At 49.1% G+C, this 23,856-nt stretch overlaps 1 protein-coding gene across 12 annotated transcripts in view; it reads left to right on the forward strand.

Annotated features, from left to right (window-relative positions):
* Window positions 1-23,856, forward strand: part of SLC43A2 (solute carrier family 43 member 2) — a 40,357-nt gene that overhangs the window by 2,895 nt on the left and 13,606 nt on the right. For 8 of the 12 annotated variants that reach the window (XM_082707113.1, XM_082707110.1, XM_082707114.1 and 5 more), the window contains 3 exons: window positions 7,255-7,468; window positions 8,626-8,681; window positions 9,589-9,665. In XM_082707113.1, coding sequence (XP_082563239.1) covers window positions 7,255-7,468; window positions 8,626-8,681; window positions 9,589-9,665 — 347 coding nt within the window. The remainder of the gene's footprint in view (window positions 1-7,254; window positions 7,469-8,625; window positions 8,682-9,588; window positions 9,666-23,856) is intronic. The other 4 variants (XM_082707107.1, XM_082707105.1, XM_082707115.1 and 1 more) reach the window with 1 other exon arrangement.

The raw sequence follows: 23,856 nt of genomic DNA on the forward strand, positions 1-23,856 counted from the left end.
GGCCGTTATGGAGTCTCTTAAGGGCCTGTCAGCTACAATTTCTTGTCTATTTTTTGCTGCTTTATGATTTTCCAAAGGACATTTCCTCCCACAGGCTGTGAGAACATCCCAGTGGCCTTCTATCTGCCTGCCATTGTGGAGGGAGGCAAAGGGGTATTTAGGGAAATAACACTTGTTCTGTTGTCTCTCTTTGCCACACCATTGGTTTTGCTGAATGCAGGTTGAGGATGCTTGTCTATAAGAAATCTAACCCCCACTCCTACCTTCACACCCCCCTGACCCCATCTAAGGCTCCTAATTGTTGTAGATGAGTAGATTCAGCTGAACAGTGAGACCCAAGTGTCTCCCCACCTCTACCCTCCTACCCCTATCCTAGGTAACTTTATAAGAAATCTTTCCCTCTGCCCTCTTCAGCAGTGGCTACCTAATAGCTGAACTCCATAATGTCTCTTCCATTGCCTTCGTCAGCCAGCTCCTGCACAAGTCCCTTTAGAGGGAGACAGAGTTTGACCCTCTGAATCACAGCACTGGCATGCCTTTTCTTGTTAGCGTTCTAAATTGGGGGGAAGAGAAAGCTTTGGACCAGCTCATACTACCTATAACCCCATGTAGAGTCCTTGTTTCCCTTTCTTGGTAGTCCCAGGAGATTTCTGAGTGTCTCAGTTTCTAGGGAAGCTCTGCTGGGCAGGTTAGGGGCAGGAGAAACGAAGGGGATGCAGAGGTCACCTGGGGGAGGGTAGAGAGTATAAAATTTATAACCTTTAGCCTTTAGCTACTCAGAAATATTTCCTAATAGCCTAAGGGTTCTTGGCAGACCTTTCCACACATCAGCAAGAAATCTAGGGAGATGGGAGGGTCACTCAGACCTTGTTCCTTGAACAAGCTTTCTGCTTTGCCCAAGAGATGTTAGCAGATTAATGACTCTGGAAGGAGCAGGTTGAAGTGCTTGGCTCCTCCTCTCCCTCCCTCTCTCCTCCGTTTTAGATCATGACCCTTCCTGCCTCCCTCTTTGATGGATTCTTTCAGGCTGTATCGAGGGTCTTTAAAACAGAGAGAAACCTCATTTCCAGGTGAAGCTTTTAGCGTCTCATCCAGACTGAGGGACTGTTGTGGTTGATTTTTTGGGGGGGAATGTGGGAGGGAAAGGATCCTACTGTAGAAGGCCAGATTCTAGGTTTCTTTTCTGAGCTTGTCCACTGACTTAATGTATTTTATGGTACTGGCAACACTGGGGCTGGTCACTTCATTCCTGCCTCGACCTTGGCTTCTTCCTCCATTTAAAGTGGGAGGAGTTGCAGAGACTGCCAACACAATGCTGAGCTGGTGTTGAAGCCGGTGAGAGGCTCGACCCCGTCCCTCCTATAAACCAAAGTGAAGGTGAAGGGTCAGGGTGGCAGTTGAACATCAACTTCTTATCCTGTGCCTTTGCCCCTGCCTTTGATTTTGTTTTTTTCTGACTACCTGGAAAGCCTGCTGATCCAGCATCCTGGACCAGCAGCCCCGCTGATTCCACACAGCTTATCTCTCTGGCCTCCCTGCTCCTCGATTCTTGGAGTCCCAAGTAGCCTGTCGCCTTTTGGAGCCAGGAGTCTCCTCCAGGCCTTGCCTCCCTGGGAGTGCCTGGAGCATATAGGGTCAAGGTTTCTGCTTAGGCCTAATATGTTTTAAACTTGGTGGATGGCTGACTTACCGAGAAGCAGTGGGGTCATTTATGGAGTTTATTGTGTTAGACTTGTGAAAAGCTGACTGGTCTGCCTCTGCTTGAGATGCCAATTTGTCAGCTTTTTGTCGCTTATAGGACCTTGGCTTTTGGGTTTTTCTCTCAAGAAAATTTGCCTAAACCTGTTGAAACGTTCTCAGAACTCATTCTCGGGACGCCAGCCAGAATCTGGCCCCGGACACATGGTGTTGGGTTGCAGTGTGGTGAGTTGGGAGAAGGAGTGAGCCTGTTTCTCTGCTGCCTCTCAGATCTTTTCGCCTCTCTCACCATATGAGATTGTTAAGGACCTGTGCCCAGCATTTGGGCTTTGCCTCCCCAGCCCCCCTGGTGTGGCTGGGCTGCTGTCTGGCTTCCTAGCCCAGGAAGTCCAGGGCTTTCCCAGACGCGTGTCCTTTTGGCCTCAGGATGACTGCCATACCTCCCCGCTCTTGACCTCTTTCTTCATTTTCTCTGTCATCTGATGGCCTGCTTGGACAGGGTCAGGTCAGGGGGCTGTTAATCTCCTCTTCATCTAACCCACATGTCCAGTAAGCATTGAGGTGTTGTGCTGGGGGGTGTAGAGCAGTCCTGGCCCTCAGGGAGTCTGTAGTTCACCAGCATCAAACCCACAGACCATATGCTTCCAAGAGGAGGTCCAGACTGCAGTGAGAGCTGGGGGCCAGGAAGGAGAACAGCAGTGGGGATCCAGTTCGACTTGGGTGGGAGGGCCTCTCTGAGGTTTAGGGGGAAGCGGGGAGGGCAATGAGGGGTGAGTCGGGAGGGGAGGGGGGCAAGAAGAAGTGGGAGGTGGCTAGGGCCCACATGGCCTAGGAGGCCACGTGGGGAAGTTGGATTATTTTATTCTCAAGGCAGGAAGAAGTGACAGGGGCAGAGGAGGGCGACAATCAGATTCACCTGTTAGACTCTTAGGAATTGTTGCAGTATTGCCACAAACTGGGCATGGGGCGTGGGTGGGAGTTGCGGTCTCTGCCCAAGGAAGTCACGGTCTAGCTCATTCGTGGACACCAAGGCAGACCCAAGTTCTGTTCCCTTCACCACTGCAGTCTCGCTGCCCGGAGCTGTACCCCTCATGAAACAAAGCAGGAAGCTGGTCCCCCGGGCCCTGAGAGGACGTCAGCCCACATCCCTGGGCCCCACCTGTCTTCGTGGTGTTGCATTAAGATTCTGTCCAGCTTGGGCTGACTCTCAGGGAGAAACTTGGGGTCAGTCCCCTTCACACTGGGTGTCCTTAAGGGCCACCTGGGGCTGTCTGTTGTCTGTGCTGTCTCTGTCCCTTCAGCATATTCTCTTGGAAAGCCTTGGACCCAGGTAGTACAGCATCAGCAGAGCCTAAAGGCTAAAACCAGGAACTCTGAGGGCTAGCAGCCTGGACTCAGGTCCAGCTTCTCCATAAGTTGCTGTCTATGAGACGTCAGACAAGCACCATGGCTGCTCCAAAGCCTCCGGTGTCCTGTTGTGGAAGGTGGGCGGGGAGAGAGAGCACTAAGCGACATGGAACGAAGGCCACAGAATAAGTGGCTAGCACACACAGCCACAAGTAGAGGCTAGGCTCTGGCCTACCCAGGATGGCCCTCTGACTGTCTGTGTCCTGCCTTGTGTTTGCTCTGCATCTGAGGCTGACCTCTCATCTACATCCCCCTGTTGGACTGAGATACTGCTTCCTGTTGCCGGATAGACTAAGGATTTAGGAAAGAGACAGGAGATCCTGGGGCAGGGACCATCATCAGGGAGGTCCAGGGGCCTGCATCCCGGGTGTGGGGGCAGGCAGTAAGCAGTCAGAAAAGGGGCCTGCTCAGGAATTCGAGGAGCCTCCATCCCAGTGCCTCCTTGTTCCTTTAAGCATCATGTAGCCGTTCCCTTTGTTTCTCTGGGGTGGGGGGAACCCCCTCCTTGACCCAGGGATGCCAGGGGAGCCCAAGTGGGGTCATAGCACCCCCTTTTGTCCCCTGCTTTCAGTGTACGGATTGTGTGTTAGTCTGCTGCAAGGAGGGCTGAACAGTGCAGGCATTGTTCTCTCTTCCCAGCCCCTCAGCAGCCTCACAGTGATTCGGCACACTCTGGCCACACCAATTCCTTGCCTGTCCTCTTAGTTCACCTTCCCCGGCTGGACTGGGCCAGGTCACTCTGGCCGCCCAACTGAGAGGCATCTGTTTGATAAACAGGTGCAGGTTAGGTGTAGGAACAGGCTAGGCTGGGAGCGGAGGGGCACCCTGGGGCCTGACACTTCTTTGGTGCTTATCTGTTTGTGTCTCTTCTGGCCCACAGTGGCCCAGGTGGGAGCAGAGGGAGTGGAACAGCCTGGGCGTGGCTGTGTTTGGGCATCTGTCGGATCTCTGATTATTCATGTGGGCTGTTTACTGCCCACAAAGCTGGGCTCACCAAAGACTTAGTCTCCTCTGGGAGCAAGGGACTCTCTTGCATTGCTTCATGGGCAGACAAGAGAGGCCACTGAGACTCCCTATCCTGGGCTTATCTGTGGCTGGACATCACTGCCTAGAGGCAGGAGTGCAAGGGTCAGGCAGCCCAGTTGGCAGGGATTTTTTTTTAAAGAGAGAGAGCTGGAGATGCCTGGGTGGCTCAGTCCACTGAACGTCCACCTTCATTTGGCTCAGGGTCCTGGGACCGAGTCCTGCTTAGGGCTTCTTGCTCATTGAGGGGTTGCTGGGAGTGGGGAACCTGTTTCTCCCTCTGTCTGCTGCTCCCCCGGCTTGTGCTCGCCCTATCTGACAAATAAAATTAAAAAAAAAAAAAAAAAAAAGAGAGAGAGAGTTAAAGCTGGTGGCCCAAAATGTGTAAGTCTCTTTTCCTGTGTGTAGTGCCTCCAGGATGAAAGATGGGGGACAGGGGTGCCTGGGTGGCTCAGTAGGTTGAGCATTTGCCTTCGGCTCAGGTCATGATCCCAGGGCTTTGGGGTGGAGCCCTGCATTGGGCTCCCTGCTCAGTGGGGAGCCTGCTTCTGCCTCTGCTGCTCCCCCTGCTTTTGCGTTCTCTCTTTCTGTCTGTCAAATAAATAAATAAAGTCTTTAGGGGGAAAAAAAAGATGGAGACAGATACCCTTCCCTCCACTCCTGCCTCTCTCCTTAGGAGCTCCCCTGTCTAGTTCTTTCTAAATTCAAGATGTTTCCACCACCATCCCCACTTACAGCAAAGCAGGGAGACTGCCTTGAGTACATTGCCTTGGGATTTATCTTCTCTCTTGTGGCAAGTACAGTCTTGGGTTTATGGGTCCAGCTCTGGGAAAACCGGGGGCAGGCACCCTGGGGCCTCTACTCAGAGACAGTGCTTCCTGGCTCCATTGGCTCCCTGTCTAGCTCTGGCTGTCTCTGCTTGCAGCCGCAGACCCAGAGTCCTCCAAGCCCTGAGTTCTCCTGTGTTCTTTAGTGTGGTCCCAGACCCCGAGCGGCCAGTCAGGGTTCGCAAGCCAGTGATCCCAGACCCCGAGGCGCCTTCTCCACCCGTTGTTCCCTCTGACGGCTGTATGCTGCTTTGCTCGTATCTGCACACCAACCGGGAAATGGCTGTTGCGGTGTGGAGGCCCTGTCCTCCCACTTCACGTGCAGTTCCTGTTGCTGCTGGCCGCGAGCCGTCCACTGAAACCAGCGCCGGCCTCGGAGGCAGCACCGCCTTTGCAGAAGCTATGCTCTGTGGACAAGCAGCTCCGGGCCCCGGCTAGGGCAATGCATGTGGGGCTTCTGACCTGGATGCTCATAGACTCTGATGATCCTGCTGGTCTGTGTTTGTGCTGTCAGCGTAGTGGGGCCTCTCTGAGGAGACAGAGGGGCAGGGTTTGGCGGTTGGGAGAGAATCTGGCTTGTTAGGTTTCATTTCTGTGGTTTCAGAAGGTTAACCTTGTGCTTTTCATCTCCTTAAATCCCCTCTGTCTTCTCCTTGGTTTCATACTTCCTGTTTCCTTTGTTTTGTCTGTATCCTCTTGGCCGCGGTGATCCGACTGCAGTACTCCCATCATTTTCATTCATTTGGTAAACACCTGCTGCACCCCAGGACCTGGGTGAGGTGCTGGAGACGTGGGCCGCCAGCCCAATGGGAGATGAGACACAAAGTCATGGTACACACACACCGTTGTGGGAGCCCGCGCTCAGTGCCTTTGTCCAGCTCCACTGCTGGCCAGTTACACCATCCCAGGCCTCCCACAATAGAGATAATAATAGCAGCTCATAGCTGTTGTTTATCGAGCACTTTCTATGTCCGTGTAAGCTCTAGAGTGTTGTTCGGAGTTCCTCATGTATCTTCCCCCTGACTCTAAAAGGTAGATACAACTACCGTATTGTGCCATTTTGCAAATAAAGAAACAGGTAGAATGATATTAAGTCATTTTTCCAAGGTTATCCAAGTAGGAAGTAGAGGTACCAAAATTGAAACCCAGAGGCCAGATTCTGGCCCCTCCCCCTCAATCGATGTGCCCCCCGCAGGGGCTGTAGGTGAGAGGCTGGCATACATAGCATGATTCATCCTAAGTGCATCCTTCTCCATGACCTTGGGGCAGCCCTGGGAGGCCTGGGCAGGCCTTTGCCGACCTCAGCTTTACGGCCCTGGCGCCAGAGGGCCACAATCGGGAAGGGGGCAGTTATCAGTAGAGAGGTGTTTCCTCGCCTCTCCCAGTGTGACCTCGCATCTAATCAGAGGCTGCTCCTCTCTGGAAGGATTAGTCAGCATCTTTAACTAGCTGGGCCCCTGAGAGGAGAGGCTTCCCCTGCCGCCTTCCGGCCTGTGCTCCACCCTCCCGCCTGCAGCTGCCACAGCACTTCTTCCTCCCTATGTCTCACCCTCTTGGGGCTGGGTGGACTTTGGAGGGGCGATTAGGGCCGAGACTGCAGGTAGCACAGGTGTGGCCTCAGGGACAGCAAAACATGATCCCAGCAGGGAAAGTAAGAAAGGTGGACCTTAACAAGTGAAAGCTAATGACTTAGGACTATTAATTAAAAACAAAAAACAAAAAACAAAAAAAGCTTCTCCAAGGGGTTCTGCTCTTCACCTTGGTTGACCGAGGAGAACCAGGGCATTGCAGTGATCCCAGCAGCTTGTCCCTCTCAGGTGGTCTAGGGTGGAGCCCTGATAGACTGGCTGAAGCCTGTTTCCACGGACAGAGCTGCTGAGATTTCCAGCCGGCCTGTGGCCCCACAGCCTAGGCTGGGTCCTAAGTCTTAGTCTTCTCTGATATAGGTTACTCTCAAATGGGAATCTCAAGCTGGGGCTCATGTGTGCCTCAAGGGACACGGGAAACCCCTGAAACTGTGGGCAAGCCTTTGTGTGCATTTTTGGAGGAGGAAGAGCATAGACTCCTTTATTGGAGTCTCCAGAAGATTTGCGAGCTTTACGAAAGATAAGAGCCTCTGCGTTACTGCTCCAAGGAGCTGGGGCCAGATGCACAGTCAGTCAAGCCTGCCTGGGGTAGCCAGAGCCAGCCCTAACATTTCCAGTGGGGTCTGAAAGTGCAGCTGCCCTTCTGATCTTTGGGAATCCCTGCCTCAACCCTGTGATCAAGTTTCCCTCTCTCTACACCTCTACACATACAGATATTGCTACCAACGGCACAGTGGGGGGCACAGCAGAGCCGGAGCAGGAATCCGAGGATATCAGCTGGATGAATGGCTGGCTTAGCTGCCAGGCCCAGGATGAGATGCTCAACTTGGCGTTCACCGTAGGCTCCTTCCTGCTCAGTGCCATCACCCTGCCTCTAGGCATCGTCATGGACAAATATGGCCCAAGGAAGCTCAGGCTGCTGGGCAGGTCAGTGCAGGGGCTGGGGTTGGGCAGGTGGGACTCCTGGACTGAGATCCCCACTGTGGAGAATCCTGGTCCCTGCTGTCAGCCGCACTGTCAGCTCCCTAAATGCCCACCCAGAGTGGGTTTTCTCTCCATTCTGCCACCAAATCAGTAGGTCCTGTGGTCCTTGCTGTGTGCTAGTATTGCATAAGAAAGGCTCGGGGCCCTGGGGCCTGCTTGGGAAGGCTCTTGGTTGCTTGTCCTTAAGAACACTGGTTTGCACTTCCTGAGGTGCATGCCCCTGGCCTATAAAGCTCCAGTCGGCCAGACTCAGGGTTAGTCCACCAAGCAGTGGGTCCTCTCAGCCCGCAGCCCTCCCATAACCAGTGCCGCTGGAAATGATCATCTGCAGGGCTGTAGTTTGCAATGGGTGAGCTCTGTGACCTCGAAGGGAACGGGTGGAGGATCAGTCTCATTCATTCTTTGGAGCATAAGAGGCCTTGGTCCCCAGGTTGGAGCTAAGCAGACAGGATTCAGAAGCTGCCGCTCAGCTCCCTCATGCTTGGTGGGGTACTGCCACACCTCTGCAGAGTGGGCGTAGGAACCTGGGGAACGGGTCGTGCCCACTCACTTCCAAACCCTGGCCTCTCCAGTCTGAGGATGGGAGGGGATAGTGTAGTGTGGTGTTCATCAGATCTGCTTTTGGGCCCTGAATTCTAGCTTAGACAGCTGCTGGCTATGAGACTTTGTGAGAATGTGTGGTTTGTTCTTTCTTTCTTTCTTTCTTTTTTTTTTTTAAAGATTTTATTTATTTATTTATTTGTCAGAGAGAGAGAGAGAGAGAACACAAGCAGGCAGAGCGGCAGGCAGAGGCAGAGAGAGAATCAGGCTCCCCACTGAGCAAGGAGCCCGATTTGATCCTAGGACCCTGGGATCATGACCTGAGCCGAAGGCAGCAGCTCAACCAACTGAGCCACCCAGGCATCCCTGGTTTTTTCTTTCTTGGTTTTATTTTCTTCATCAGTAAAATGGAGCCGATTGTACTCCTCAGAACTGTTAAATTAAACGAGAGAATGTATGTGAAATATCTGGAAGCATCTGACCCATAGTAAGTACTTCCTAAGAATACCATTAATAACAACAGTAATAATAAATAATGTACTGTTTCTCCTTGTTTTTAGTGCCTGCTTTGCTGTCTCCTGCTTGCTGATTGCCTATGGAGCAAGTAACCCGAACTGTGAGTATGCTTTTCTTCTACCCTTTGGGCAGGAACTGGGGAGAGAGTGCCCAGAGGTGCTCTCAGACCTGCTTGCTGTAGCCATGCCAGGCCTGGGGCTCACTGCTCAAGTCAGAGGGGGATGCCTGTTAGCCTTCACCCTGTCACTTGTCTTAAATGGGGGACTGAGTAAGACAGTGGTCACTCCAGACAGACGTCTGAGAGAAGCTCCTGGGGTGTGCAATACTCCCATCCCATCACCAAGCTAGGCCAGGCCTCGATGCCCTCTCTGATGCCAACCTGAGTTCTAGAACCAGGCCAGCTGAGGGATGTGTGCATAACTTGGGAGCTGAGTCCCCTGAGGCAGCCCAGGACAGCACTATAAAGATGGATTAGAAGTTGGGGCACCTGGCTGGCTCAGTTGAAAGAGCATGCAACCCTTGATCTCGGGTCATGAGTTCGAGCCCCACGTTGGGCGTAGTGCTTACTTAAAAAGAAAAAAATGATGGCTTTGAATCCAGCTGGTCCCCAGCCCTGTTCAGGTAGAGTCATTGCTTCAAGGACTTTCAGAACAAACACCAAAATAGCACTTGAGGTTTGCCAAAATCTTGGCCAGGCTCATCCACTAATTTTTGAGCACCTGTATTTTTGGTTTTGGAGAAAGCAGCTTCTTTAGGCCTGTGGCTTGCTGCTAAGGTTAGTGGAGAAGGGGGATGGGGCTACACCTTCCACAGGAACCCAGGCTCTGTAAAATAGGCAAGAGGAGGGTGGTGAAGAAGAGGCTGTTCCAGCTCCCCAGGTGTCCATCACTAACCCCAGATGGCTTGTCATCCATTCCGCTTGCTCCCTGCAAGGCACTGGGCCAGGCCCTCGCCTTCCGGAAGCTCAGCTGTGGTTCCCCGATGATGAGCTTTCCATTTCCTTACAGCCCTCTCTGTGCTCATCTTCGTTTCCCTGGCTCTGAATGGCTTTGGTGGGATGTGCATGACTTTCACTTCATTAACAGTAAGTATTGATTTTTTAAAGATGTCTCGTTCAATCCTTGCTCTGTGAGTTTGAGGCAGCTTTTGTTGGCTTCAGTTTCCTTACATTCCATCTGCCTATTGTGCCTGGACATCCCAAGCAGGAGAGGACTGCTGGGGATGAAGTGGCCTGGCAGAAAAGCCAGTCATGACCTCCTACGCTGCGGAGGTTCTCTAGGTAGGCCTGAAGGCAGCAGAACTTGGCTCTTGGAGCAGGCCCATCCCTTGCCTGCTGACCTTGGCTTACATACTGAGGAAGCCAGCTCACTAGCCACGTGCCCAGAGAAGACAGGAGTAGAGAGAAAAGAGCTGCCATCCACTTTCTTTTCTCTCATTTCCCATGGCGGCTCTGGTTAACAGTGCCACCTAAAAACAACCCTCCCTTGAAATCTCCCCACCCTGAACCATTGCCTTTGTCCAGAATGGAATGAAAAATTCAAGGGTGTACATGGCTGCCACTTGTCATGGTTTACTGAATGCCAGGGTATAGAGAGCTGCCACCCTGGGGAGAGAGATGTTTTCTTGGGATGCTTGAGTGCCCCCCTGTCTTTTTCTTTTTCTTTTTCTTTTTTTTAAAGATTTTACTTATTTGACAGAGAGAGACAGCAAGAGAGGGAACGCAAGGGGCGCCTGGGTGGCTCAGTGAGTTAATACCTCTGCCTTCAGCTCAGTTCATGGTCTCAGGGTCCTGGGATCGAGCCCCATGTCAGGCTTTCTGCTCTGCGGGGAGCCTGCTTCCTCCCTCTCTCCCTCCCTGCCTTTCTGCCTACTTGTGGTCTCTGTATGTCAAATAAATAAATAAAATCTTAAAAAAAGAGAGAGAGAGAGGGAACACAAGGAAGTGGAGTGGGAGAGGGAGAAGCAGGCTTCCCGTAGAGCAAGGAGCCAGACGTGGGATTCGATCCCAGACCTGACATGAAGGCAGCTACTTAACAACTGAGCCACCTAGGCACCCCAGTGTGCCACCTTATCTGTAGCAGCAGAATACCACAGAACGTGCTTCTTTGTGAGGTGGGAGAGGTTGTTAGAAGAAAGTCAGTCAAAGAAGGCCAAACATGTCTTCCCTAGGAGGAAGAAGGGAGCTCTCTACAGGCTGGCCCTTCAGAGCTGGCCAGTGAGAAAGAAGTAAGAATACTGTACTCTTCAGAGAGATTTCTGTCTGACAGGAAAGTCTGGCTTGCCTCAGGTTCTCTGTGACAAACATTTTTATAACATGGTACCTGCCATTCCGATTTGCAGGGGCCTCTGGTTTCTTTTTTTTTTTTTTTAAGATTTTATTTATTTATTTGACAGACAGAGATCACAGGTAGGCAGAGAGGCAGACAGAGAGAGAGGAGGAAACAGGCTCCCCGCGGAGCAGAGAGCCCAATGCGGGGCTCGATCCCAGGACCCTGGGACCACGACCAGAGCCGAAGGCAGAGGCTTTAACCCACTGAGCCACCCAGGCGCCCCGGGCCTCTGGTTTCTGATGACCCTTTCCACTAAGAGTCAGGAGTCCTGCTGTTGAGGGGCATTTATTTGGCTTTGAGGGAGCCCTGGGGATGCCGGTCTTCTTGGAAGGAGCTCAGAGAGGTGCTGGCATCTGTGTGACCCCTTGCCTGCAGGCTGTAAGCCTGGGCCTGGCCCAGCGCCTCTTCTTTTGCCCCTTCGTGTGCTTTGCCTGGTTAACTTTGTCCCGGTGGGAAGGTATGACTGTCTGGTGGGAGCCCACGGAAATGGAAAGTTCAGAAAACTCTGTGTTAGGTGTGAAAGGCATAGGGGGGCTGTGTATGTGGTATACTTTGGACGTAGGTGACACGCAGGTGTGCGTGACACAGGGCTGTGAGTGATACGTGCATCTCTAGGAACTCTGGCGGCCTTGTCCTCTATGATATGAGGGAGATTGACTTTGTACTCTTTGGTGTGTTACTTCTATTTTCTTAACCAGGTAGATTTCTTTTTTAAATGGATGTATCCCCCTCCTTCTCAAATTCCTGGGGGAAAACAGATGTCGAAACAGTAAGAAATATTTCAGAACTATCCAAAGTACACAAATCCCACTAAGTTGTGTAAATTGTGAAACAAAAGTCATGGTTCTGTTTGTTCTTTGACAGCATGAAAATGACCAGCTCTTTCATCAAGATGAAAATTAAAAACCTGGCATCATTCCCATTATTTTGGTCATGCTGTGCCTATGTTATGGCAGAATTTAGGGATAAAATTGGGGATAAAAGAGACGGGCCTTGAATGTCAGGAGTTTATGCTCTGAGATGAAGAAAGATGTTTTACTGTAATAAAGTAGAAGACAAGTGGGTTAAAACCACCACACCATGAATCACCTTTAAGAAAGCCTTTGGCAGGGGGTACCTGGGTGGCTCAGTCTGTTGAGTGTCTGGCTCTTGATTTTGGCTCAGGTCATGATCTCAGGGTCCTGGGATCGAACTCTATGTCAGTCTCCACACTCAGCCTGGAGTCGGTTTGTCTCCCCTCCCCCTCCCCCGCTTGCTTATGACTCTTGATCTCCTGTTTGTGCGTTCAAGCCCCACGTTGGGTATGGAGACTACTTATAAAAGAAAAAAAGAAAAAAAAGAATGAGCTTATAATTTTCAAGGAACATTTAGAGGAGGCTAGTAGGCCTATAACAATTCGATTTCTGGATTCCTTTTTTATGATCATAGACAAAAATGTTTTTATTTTCAGAAGTCAATATTTTAGAAATAGAAAGTATAGGCTGTAAAATTCTATAAGCACACTTTCAGCAATTTAGAATGTAAATCTGCATATACCAATGTTGTCCTTTTTTTTAAAAACAGGCTGTTATCAGTTTGCCTTTTTCATTTAGTTCTTTTCACAGGTTTTTCTGCCGGTACCTAGAAATCTACCTTATTATTTTATTTTATTTTTTTAAAGATTTTATTTATTTATTTGACAGAGAGATCACAAGTAGTCGGAGAGGCAGGCAGAGAGAGAGAGAGGGAAGCAGGCTCCCCACTGAGCAGAGAGTCCGATGCGGGACTCGATCCCAGGACCCTGAGATCATGACCTGAGCCGAAGGCAGCGGCTTAATCCACTGAGCCACCCAGGCGCCCCTCTACTTTATTATTTTAAACTCTAGAGCTCCGCCTCATTATGAAACAGTTCTATGTTATTCTATAATATAGATATACCATAATTTACTCAACCAGTTTCCTGCTCATGAACATTTGAGTTGGTTTCTAGTCTTCCCAGTTTATGGTGTTACTGGAGGGAACACCCCTGTACATATCTTCCCGTAAAATAAATTCCTGGAAGTGGGATTGCTGGCCTTCCCCACAGGTTCCATCCTAATACTATTGTATCAGCATGGGTAAGAGTGGCCCTTTCTCCACACCCTTTCCCCAGACCTTGTTTTTAGCCTTTTAAATATTAGCCAGTCTGATCTGGTGAAAATGGTATAACCATGATTTTTTAAAATTTTTCTATGTTTGTGAGACAGAGCATCTTTCCACCTCTTTTTCTGTGGTCATTTATATTCTGTGAATTGTTTCTTTGTGTGTTTTGTCTGTGTTTTTGTTTTTTTTTTTAAGTGTTTTGTGAGAACTCTTTGATCTATAAAAACAAATTTGCTGTCTTTCTGGGTGAGCAAGGGATCTTACCCTAGGGTTTTTAGGCCTCTGGGTGATCATGAATAAGCTTAAGGTAGGCTGTACTTCCCTTGAGATTGTATGCAAGCAAACTGTGTACGTGCTGGTGCATTTTTTTTGTGGCTCTGTTGCTTTCATCAGCCTCTCATAGGTCTGTGTGAAGGTCAAAAGCACTGCATAGGAACACTTGCATTAGCTCCTCACTGTCCCACCGGGAGTCAAAGGTACACAAGATACACAGTGAGATCATCTGATTGTTAACCTGAAGGGTTTGGTTAGCAGAGATCTGCTTAAGGGAGTCTGGTGGCTTGTCTCCTAAGGCTTGTCTCCATTCTTGGGTTTAGAGCAGGGGTGAGCAAACTGCTGCCCCCAGGCCAAATCCAGACCACTGGTAGGTGTGGGGCAACCCAGCTGGGTGGAAGGACTGGCGGTGGAAGAATTCACCCAAGGCAGGGGCGCCTGGGTGGCTCAGTGGGTTAAAGAATTCACCCAAGGCAGAAGAACAAAGGAGATAGAAGTTTATTGAACACACCGCAGGGGAGCAGCAGGCAGGACAGCAGGACAGGGAGGCAGAGACTGTCTGCCAGGAGGCAGTGCTGGGGGCTGTGGTTGAGGTGGGGAGTGAGGAGGTATGGGAATGTGTGGAATTTTCCTTTTTTGGTACCTGTGCCCAGTTGTAAGTCGCCCTTTGGTCAGATAGGGCTTGCGGCTGTTTCTGAGGTGGGTCTGCAGATGGGTCTGTTTGCGCTTGGCCCGGGGGTCCCTGTGGGCCCTTCTACCCCACTCGGCTTCCAGTGCTCACGCCTGCTGCTTAAAGGCTGCCAATTGTGGTTGGTGGGGGGAGGATTATAAACAAAGTTTTGGTTTTTTGTGTGTTTTTCAAAGATTTTATCCATTTATTTGAAAGAGAAAGAGTGCACCCACACGCGGGAGCAGGAACAGGGTTGGGGGGCAGAGGGAGAGGGAGAAGCAGGCTCCCTGCTGAGCCGGGAGCCCTACTAGGGCTCGATCCCAGGACCCTGAGATCCTGATCTGAGCCGAAGGCAGATGCTTAACCCACTGAGCCACCCAGGCGCCCCCGTGAACAAAGTTTCATTGGAACACAACTATGCCTACTATTTACTATTGTCTGTGGCTGCCTTTGTGCTGCAGGACAGAGTGAGGTAGTTCTGTAGAGATTATCTGGCCTGCAAAACCTAAAATATATGTTATCTGATGCTTCACACCCTTTGGTCCAGAGGCGCCAAGAAGCTGCTCAATTCCTGTCTCCTGTCAGGAAAGCAGGGGCTGACACCCACTCCCTCACCCCACCTCCTGCTGACCACCACTCCTTCTGTGTACATGGGCCAGCTCCCTCAGCACTTTTTAAGTCATGTTCCCCCTCCACTGCTGCCCTGGCCTGGGGGATCTCAGTGGGTGTTCTCCTGTCCAACAGGGTCTCAGAGGAGGGCTCTCAGGGCTCTCCTTTCCAAAATAGACCCCAAAAGGGGAATGAGAAGCAGGTCAGCGAGGACAGAGCTGGAGCTCTTGGGCAATGTTTTAGGGCTGGCCGAGACTTCTGCTGAGCAGAGCCCAATCTCGTTCTGATTCAGCCCAGGCCTTTAAAAAGCAGAACTGTCAGGATTGGCTCCCAAAGACGCCAGGCTAGCCGCACAATGGCACTTTGTGTTTGTGTCTCCCACCCATGTTCTAATTTGGGGGACAAAGGAGTCTTCAGGGTCACCTTTAGGAGCTCCCTAAATCATATCTCCTACAACTTCTTTGGGGCATTGGATAATCACTATGTGATAACCTGGGAATCTGGGGGAATGTGTTGCCATGGAAACCTTAATTTGGGGACTTTCTGAGTTCTAAGGAGGTTTGTGTTGCATGAGCTGTGGTATAAATAAAGTGACCAGGGGCTGTGAGCTATCACTCCATTGGTGGAGGGGGGCCCCCTGGGTTGGCAGAATGCCTTTTCCCCCCACAGAGTGGGGCGAGATAGCCAGTGGAGCCTGAGAGGTCTATACTCGTGAGTGATCCTTGCCCCTAAAGGGGAGGCTCAGAGGGGCAAGACTGGCTTCCACGCCAGATGGGCTGCATGCCAGTCAGGGGCCTTCCCAGGTGCCCACAGCAGAGGGTCTGAGCTGGGCCTTGAGACAGCCTCGGAGGAAGAGGGTGATACTCCATGGGAACAGAGCACTCCCTGGGGCAGAGAGCTTCAGCTTCCCCGCTGGATATCTGGACAGCACACTTTGGTCTGTTTGCCCAATGTCTAACGTTTGTACAACCCTTTAACTCGCTTCATTGGCTGGAGTGCAAACACCGGCCGGCGGCTGAGGCGGTGTCTTTGGGCCACCACCCCGCAATCCACGGCCTAGGGTTGCTTGGAGATGGGAGCAGATGCAGCCAACATTGTGGACGCATCTTTTCCACTTCATTACTCGCCACCCCCCCATCTCAGCCCCCGTCCATGTGGGTGGGACAGGGAATACTGAGCTGGAAACCTCCTGGAGAAGCGGTTACAAAATGTTGTCAGGGTCCTCAATGAAAAATTTCTCTGTGGACTTTTCCTATTTGACTCACTCAAGTCTGACTTTCAATCTGAGGGAGAAATGATCCCATGGGATTTGGGACCAGAGTTTGATGAAAACAAAATAAAAAGCCTTCTTCAAATACTGAGAAGAGATGAAGAAAAGGCTTCAGGGTACAGCAAGGAAGCACATGTGCCCTGGCGGGGGGTGGGGTGGGGTGGTGGGACTTTGGTATTTCTGCTTGGCTGACCCATTTCCACAATCAGGAGATAATCCCCACAGCACCCCAGCCAGCCCTCTGGGAGCCTGGGTGAGAGGTGAACACAATTCCCCATGCCTGGAACCAGTTCTGCCTTTTGGTTTCTATCCTGTGCCTTAAGAACCCAAAATAGCCAGCTGATCACCATTGACCTGGGAAAAATTCACCCATCAGAAGGTGTTTTCCCTTGTGAGTTTGCTTTACCATGTGACACGTTCAGCGTCTGGGGGTGAACAGAAAGTGTAGTGGAGGCATCAGCAGGTCTGGACCCTGCTGGGAAGGCGAACGAGGTAGTTTCGGGAGTGGAGTCCCTCCTCCCCACCTCTTGCAGCATTGGAGCGGAAAGGTGACCACAAGGACCTTTTCCTGGCAATGTGCACTTGGAGCTGCCCGGTTGTTTGGGGTTGGGAAATAGCCCAGCTTTGCTGAGTCTGCTTGTCCAGACTGGTACGTGGATCCCAGCCTATACAGGTTGTACAGATCTCCGGGTGTGTCCACCAGCCACCTCTGGACAAGGCTTACCTCTGGAAGGGGCCTTGTGGCTATTCCCTGAGACCCCGGGCATGTCCCCAGCTGATGGGCTTGGGAGACCGTGGATTTGCAGTCAGTGTGAGGGGAAACACGGTGGCCCTTCTGTCCCTGCCTGCCAGCCAAGGCCTGTCGTGGGGGCCCCTGAGTAGAGAGGCATCTTAGAGAGGGTCCTCCAAGGAGGCCAACCTGTTGTCACCTTCCTGGAGCCCAGGCCTCTGGGTCTTCTTGTCCAGGAGCCCTATTCCGTGGCCAGGATTCAGGGCTGGGGTGAGGGGGGGCAGGCGGGTGCTGCCTGCAGCTGCTGTTTTCCCCTCTGGGAAGGTCACACAGCCAGAGCCTGTTTACAGGGCGGCTGAGGGGCTGAGAATGAGTCACCACTGTATCCCGGAGCAAGCAAGGCGGGCTTGGAGAGGCCGGGTTCTGCCCTGCAAGCCTGTTCCAGCCCCAGCCCTTGCAGAAGCAGCTGAAGTGGCTGCGGGAAGCACCCAGAGCCTGGGGAGGGGGCCTGTGTTCCCACCTGTGAGTGCAGTCGTGAAGCCAGAATCAGGAAGCTGCCTGTCCTGAGCGTTTTCCCCTGTCATCTGTCACTGTAGCAATGGGTCTGGCTTCCTACTTGGCAGCACAGCTGGTTCTTCCCCTCCACCCAGCCCTCTAGGTCCACAGTAGGGCACTCTGCTCCGTGCTCAGCCATCACTCCCATCACCAGGGCTTCAGAGTAGCTGCTCTGTGTGGAGCAGGTTTTTTGGAGGCAGGAGGACGGGGAGGGTGGGAGGGAGGAGGAGACAGATGTGAGGATGAAAGAGGAGAAAGTCCACAGCAAATGCAAGTCCATTTGAAGGTGCAGCCCGGGACCATTGGGAGGTCCCAAAGGAGCATCAGAAGGGATGTGGAAAACCTCTAGTGGGAGAGCAGACTGAAAGCTTAATCAGGAACAAATAGAAGGTGAGAGTTGAGGGTAATTGCCTTAGAGACCAAACTGAGGTTTCCAAGAGGAGAGTAGCCCAATGCTGCCCAGTGCAGCATTGACCCGCTTTGAATCCCAGATTTGATCCTGACTGGTCTGGGGGAGTCCCTTGACGCTTTTAATCCTTGAGTTTTATACCCAATAAGGGTAAGAAATTACACCTACCTTATACGGTTGTTTTGAGTGTTTTTAAGATAATACCTGTAGAAGGCATTAAAAATTTATTATGACAGTGCTATTATTATTATTATATGTTATACTAATATAATTATGCTGTTATTATATATTATTATTTAATAATAAGGAAAATTCTCTAATCAAGCTGCTCCTAGGCACAGCAAATAAGGGAAATCTCCTGGCAGGCATGGCAGCTTTTGGAGGAAGGGAAGGAAGCAGCTTAAAGGATAAAACACAATTAGTATTAACATTTAAAAAATAATTAATGTCCTTAGGGAGATCCTCTTCTGCGACTGCTACCACACAAGACTATAGCTGGGATGTTTGTACTTTGGATTTCACTGGCCAAAGTCACCCTTGATGTTCTTTTCAGAGATTTCATCTGAAATGCTAGGTAGACCCTAAAAGCTGATACACACTTTGACTTCCTATTTAAATATTTGTATTGGTCAAAAACAAAAAACAAACCCACCATGAACTAAGAGGAAGTTAAAGGACAAACTAGGAAAACATACCTACAGTTCATGGACGAACTATGACTCTTTAATATATGAAAAGCCTGTATAAAATCCTTATGGAAAGACTTAATATCCTCACAGGAAAAAAGGGGCAAATGAGGAATATAAATGACTGGTATTTTTTAAAGATTTTTATTTATTTATTTATTTATCAGAGAGAGAGAGGAGAAGCAGGGGGAGCAGCAGGCAGAGGGAGAAGCAGGCTCCCTGCTGAGCAAAGAGTCCCATGCAGGACTTGATCCCCGGACCCTGATGAGATCATGACCTGAGCTGATGGCAGCCACTTAACCGACTGAGCCACCCAGGCTTCCCTAAGTGACTGATTTTAAAAATTGTAGAAAGTGTTCAAAGTCATTAGTAGTCAATAAATATAAATTTTTTTAATTTCATCTTTTAAATCATGGAATAACGGGTGCCTGGGTGGCTCAGTGGGTTGGAGCCTCTGCCTTCGGCTCAGGTCATGATCTCAGGGTCTTGGGATCAGGCCCCACATCAGGCTCTCTGCGCAGTGGGGAGCCTGCTTCCCCTTCCTCTCTCTGCCTGCCTCTCTGTCTACTTCTGATCTCTGTCTGTCAAATAAATAAATAAAATCCTTAATAAAAAATCATGGAATAAGTTCTATATATGTGGTATTAGAGAGAATAGTATAATGATCTCTGTGTACCCATCTTACAACTTGAACAGTTATCAGCTCATAACCAGCCTTGCTTTGTTACTGTTTCCACCCACCACCCAGACTGTTTTGAAGCAAATATCAATCATTGATTCACTTCATTTATATACACAAAGAAGTGAATTTTAAAAGAAGGGTGTTGGGTGCTTGGGTCGCTCAGTCAGTTAAGCATCTCCCTTAGGCTTGGGTCATTATCCTAGAGTCCTGGGATCAAATCCTGGTTGGGCTCCCAGCTCAGTGGGGAGTCTGCTTCTCCCTCTCCCTCTGTCCTATGCTCATGATTTATCTGTGTCTCATATACTCTCTCCCTCTCAAATAAATAAAATGTTAAATAAATAAATAAATATAAATAAAACAAGGATGTTGGTAAAGTGGCAAATATTAAAAATAACAATAACACACAGTGCTGGAGTGGATACCATGAAATAGACACTCTACTATGTTGCTGGTGGGAATTACCATTTGGTATAAGTTTTCTGGAAGGCAGTTTGGCATGGAATATCACAGAAACTTAAAAGTGTGTATTCCCTTTTGCCTGATGATTCTACTTTTGGGAATTTACCTTAAGGGAATAATAGCTATGTACACATATGTTTATCTTTAAGAATGTTAATTAAAAAGGACCTCAGTTCCAACATCAGAGAAATGGTTGCATAAATTACAGACCATCCAGATAAGGAAATACCAGACAGTCATTACAAGTTATGTTTAAGGTGAATACTAAGAAAACATTTACAGGGGTACCTGGCTGGCTCAGTTAGTGGAGTATGAGACTCTTGACCTTGGGGTCATGAGTTTGAGCCCCATGCTGGGTGTAGAGATTACTTAAAAATAAAAGATAATAAAAACGGGCACCTGGCTCAGTCAGTTGAACAGCCGACTCTTGATTTTGGCTCAGGTCATGATCTCAGGGTTGTGGATTAAGCCCTATGTGGGGCTCTACAGTCAGCACAGTCTGCCTGTCCCTCTCCCTCTGCTCCTTCCCCTGCTAGCATGTACACGCTGTCTCTCAAATAAATAAAGTCTTTTAAAATTTTATTTTTTTAAAAAAGATTTTATTTATTTGACAGAGAGAGAGAGAGATAGTGGGAGAGAGCATAAGCAGAGGGAGCAGCAAGCAGAGGGAGAGGGAGAAGCAGGCTTCTTGCTGAGCAGGGAGCCTAATGTGGGACTTGAGCCCAGGACTGAGCCACTCAGGCACCCCTAAATAAAGAAAATCTTTAAAAAATAAAAATAAGGGGGCACCTGCGTGGCTCAGTGGGTTAAAGCCTCTGCCTTCGGCTTAGGTCATGATGCTGGGGTCCTGGGATGGAGCCCCGCATTGGGCTGTCTTCTCAGCGGGGAGCCTGCCTCCTCCTCTCTCTCTCTCTGTCTTCCTCTCTGCCTATATGTGGTCTCTGTCTGTTAAATAAATAAATAAAATCTTTAAAAAAAAATAAAAATAAGGGTGGCTGGGTGGCTCAGTTGGTTAAGTGACTACCTTCAGCTCAGGTAATGATTCTGCAGTCTGCTTCTCCCTCTGACCCTTCCCCTTCTTGTGCTCTCTCTCATTCTCTCTCTCAAATACATAAATAAAATATTTTAAAAAAATTAAAAATAAGAAAAATAAAAAATAAAAATCTTAAAATGATTAAAAAAAATATTTTATTTATGTATTTGAGAGAGAAAGAGTGAGTAAAAGAGAGCATGAGAGGGTAGAAGGTCATAGGGAGAAGCAGACCTCCCTGCAGAGCTGGGAGCCCCATGTGGGACTAGATCCCAGAACTCAAGGATCATGTCCTGAGCTGAAGGCAGTCACTTAACCAACTGAGCCACCCAGGTGCCCTTAAATAATTTTTTAAAGAAAGAAAAAAGAAAACATATCAAGTAAAAGAAAAAAAATTTGTAAAACAATATGTAGCATATGATCCCAGTTTTATTTAAAAGTTACAGGTATTTGTAGGAAACTGATTAAAGGTAAATATATCAAAATAGTAACATTGACTATATCAGGGTGATTTTTATGTTATTCTTTCTTTATGTATACTTTGTTTCAGATGTTTTACAATGAACATAACTCACTTAAAAAAAAAAAAAAGATCAGGACGCCTGGGTGGCTCAGTTGGTTAAGCGGCTGCCTTCGGCTCAGGTCATGATCCCAGCGTCCTGGGATCGAGTCCCACATCGGGCTCCTTGCTCGGCAGGGAGCCTGCTTCTCCCTCTGCCTCTAGCCTGCCACTCTGTCTGCCTGTGCTTGCGCTCTGTATCTCTCTCTCTCTCTCTAACAAATAAATAAAAATCTTTAAAAAAAAAAAAAAGATTGTATTTATTTGTGAGAGAGAGTACGCACACAAGCACGGGGAGTGGGAAGCAGAGAAGCAGACTCCCCAGTGAGCAGGGAGCCCAATGCAGGATTTGATCCCAGAACCCTGAGATCGTGAACTGAGCCAAAGGCAGCTGCTTAACTGATTGAGCCACCCAGGCATCCCCATAAATTGCTTTTCTAATCAGGAAAAACAGTCCTAATTTAAATACAAGATGTAGGTGTTGGCTCGAAGGCTGTGTAGTAGTATGGTTTGACCTGAGGCTCTACGACCCCTAGGAATCCCCCTGTTGACCAAAATAACATATTGGGAAGAATTTTCTTGGTGTTGCTAAGAGTGTTATAGGGAGGGAGAGGCCAAGCAGCAAGGAGGGCAGCTGAAAGGTTCCGGTCCTTGTCTAGGTATGAAGGCGAGGGCCTCATCAGTGGCCCAATGGGAAATCAGTGTCCTTTCCCAGCTTCCTGTTCTTCCCTGTCCTGGATCTCAGGCACCCCTAAATAAAGAAACAACCCATGGTGTTTGCTAGCCCCAAGTCCATTGTTCTCTTGGCCTCTGTCCTAGGTTAGGGTTAAGGCAATTGTGAGCTTAAGAAGGTAGAAGGAAAAGGGCTAGCTAGCTAGCAAGCCGTCTGCCTTTTTAGAGTATTCCCAGACCTGTGAAAAGTTGGAGACATTCTTTGTGCCCAAAGGTGCCTGCAGCACCAAGAGCTTGACTTTGTACCATGTAGCCTTTCCTATACCAGGCACTTGGCCTCTATCTGCTCTTCTGGTTGGGTTCCAAGCCCATTTGACCCCTTTCTGCCTTCATTTCCTGTGACTGGAGTGACATCCCCAATTGGAATGTTTCCCTCTTTCCATATAAGCAAAACGAATCTTTGGATTCTCTCTGAGGCAGAATACCTCCCAGACGTGACTCCCCTACAAGACTGCCTTACTGGGTCAACCAGCACAGGGCAGCCCAAATATGTGAACTCAGGAACCAAAGCAGTCCTCTGAACCACAGAGTACCTGGGAAGTGGATGTGCAGAGTGAGACTGGCACCTTTCTGTTTTACCTCAGGGTTCCCCGGGCACAGAGGAACATGTCACATTTCTTCCGTTTCCTGCTGGGGGGAATTTCTCTATGCTCTTTCTCCGCCTTAGACCCTGTTTGAGAAGCCTGAGTGGACAGAGGGTCCACTCTACGTGAGGGCTGGAAGAAGAGCTCTTTGTGTGCTAGGAATTTGGGGGAAGCCTGGATGGCCACCCTGGCCCCATGCCATAAAATGGTTTATTGGCCATATACTATAAATTTATTCATGTTCCTATTTAATCCCAGGATGCCAAAACATCTTAACATATCTTACTCATGTATTTTTTAACAGCAAATTGAGACAAATTGACGTACCATACAATTCACCTGAAGTATACAGTTCTGTGGTTTTTAGTATATTCAGAGTTGTGCAGTCATCACCATAATCAGTTACATCACCCATATAGAATCTCTGTACCCATTAGCATCTCCTCCCTATTTACTCCCAGCTTCCTCTACCCCAGCCCTGGGCAACCACTCATCTGTTCTCTATCTTTATGGAGTTGCCCATTTCAGACGTTTCATATAAATGGCATCACACAATATGTGTGGTCTTTTGCGACTTCTTTCACCTATCCTAATGTTTTCAAGGTTCATCCGTGTTGCAGCATGTGTCAGTGCTTTGTTTCTGTTTGTGCCTGAATACCATTCCATTGTGGAGATAGACCACATTTTGTTTCTCCATTCACTCACAGATGGGCATTTGGGGTTGTTTGCCCTTTTTTGATATTGTGAAGAATGCTGCCATAAACATTCATGGACAAGTTTTTGTGAGTCCATACGTTTTTCATTTCTCTTGGGTACAAACCTAGGAGTGAAATATCTAAGTCATATGATTAACTCTGTGTTTAACTGTTTGAGGAACAGCCAGACTCTCATCCAAAGTGGCCAGGGACCATCTTAAAATCCCATCAGCAGCAGATGGGGTTTCTGATTGCTGTGCAATCTCATTAGTGTGTGTTAGTATCTGATTTTTTTATTATAGCCACCCTAGCAGGAATGAAGCGGTATCTTATTGTGGTTCCGATTTGCATTTCCCTATGATTAATGATACCGAGTATATTTTGGCCATTTGTATATCTTCTTTGGAAAAATGTCTGTTTACATATTTTGCCCATTTAAAAAAAATAGCTTACCTTATTATTGAGTTGCAGGAGTTCTTTATCTATAGACATAGCATCTAGACACACATCCCATATCAGGTGTATGATTTGCAGAAATTTCCTCTTTTTTGTGTATTGTCTTTTCATTTGGTTGGTGGAACCCCTTGAAGCACAAAAGCGTTTCATTTTGGTGATGTCCCTTACTCATTTCTTTTTTTTTTTCCCCCTTTATTTTTTTTTTAAATATTTTATTTGTTTATTTGACAGAGAGAGATCACAAGTAGGCAGAGAGGCAGGCAGAGAGAGAGAGAGAGAGAGAGAGAGAGAGAGGAGGAGGAAGCAGGCTCCCTGCTGAGCAGAGAGCCTGATGCGGAGCTCGATCCCAGGATCCTGGGATCATGACCTGAGCCGAAGGCAGCGGCTTAACCCACTGAGCCACCCAGGCGCCCCTTTTTTCCCCC

Source organism: Mustela nivalis (assembly GCF_964662115.1).
Source record: "Mustela nivalis genome assembly, chromosome: 17".
Classification (NCBI taxonomy): domain Eukaryota; kingdom Metazoa; phylum Chordata; class Mammalia; order Carnivora; family Mustelidae; genus Mustela; species Mustela nivalis.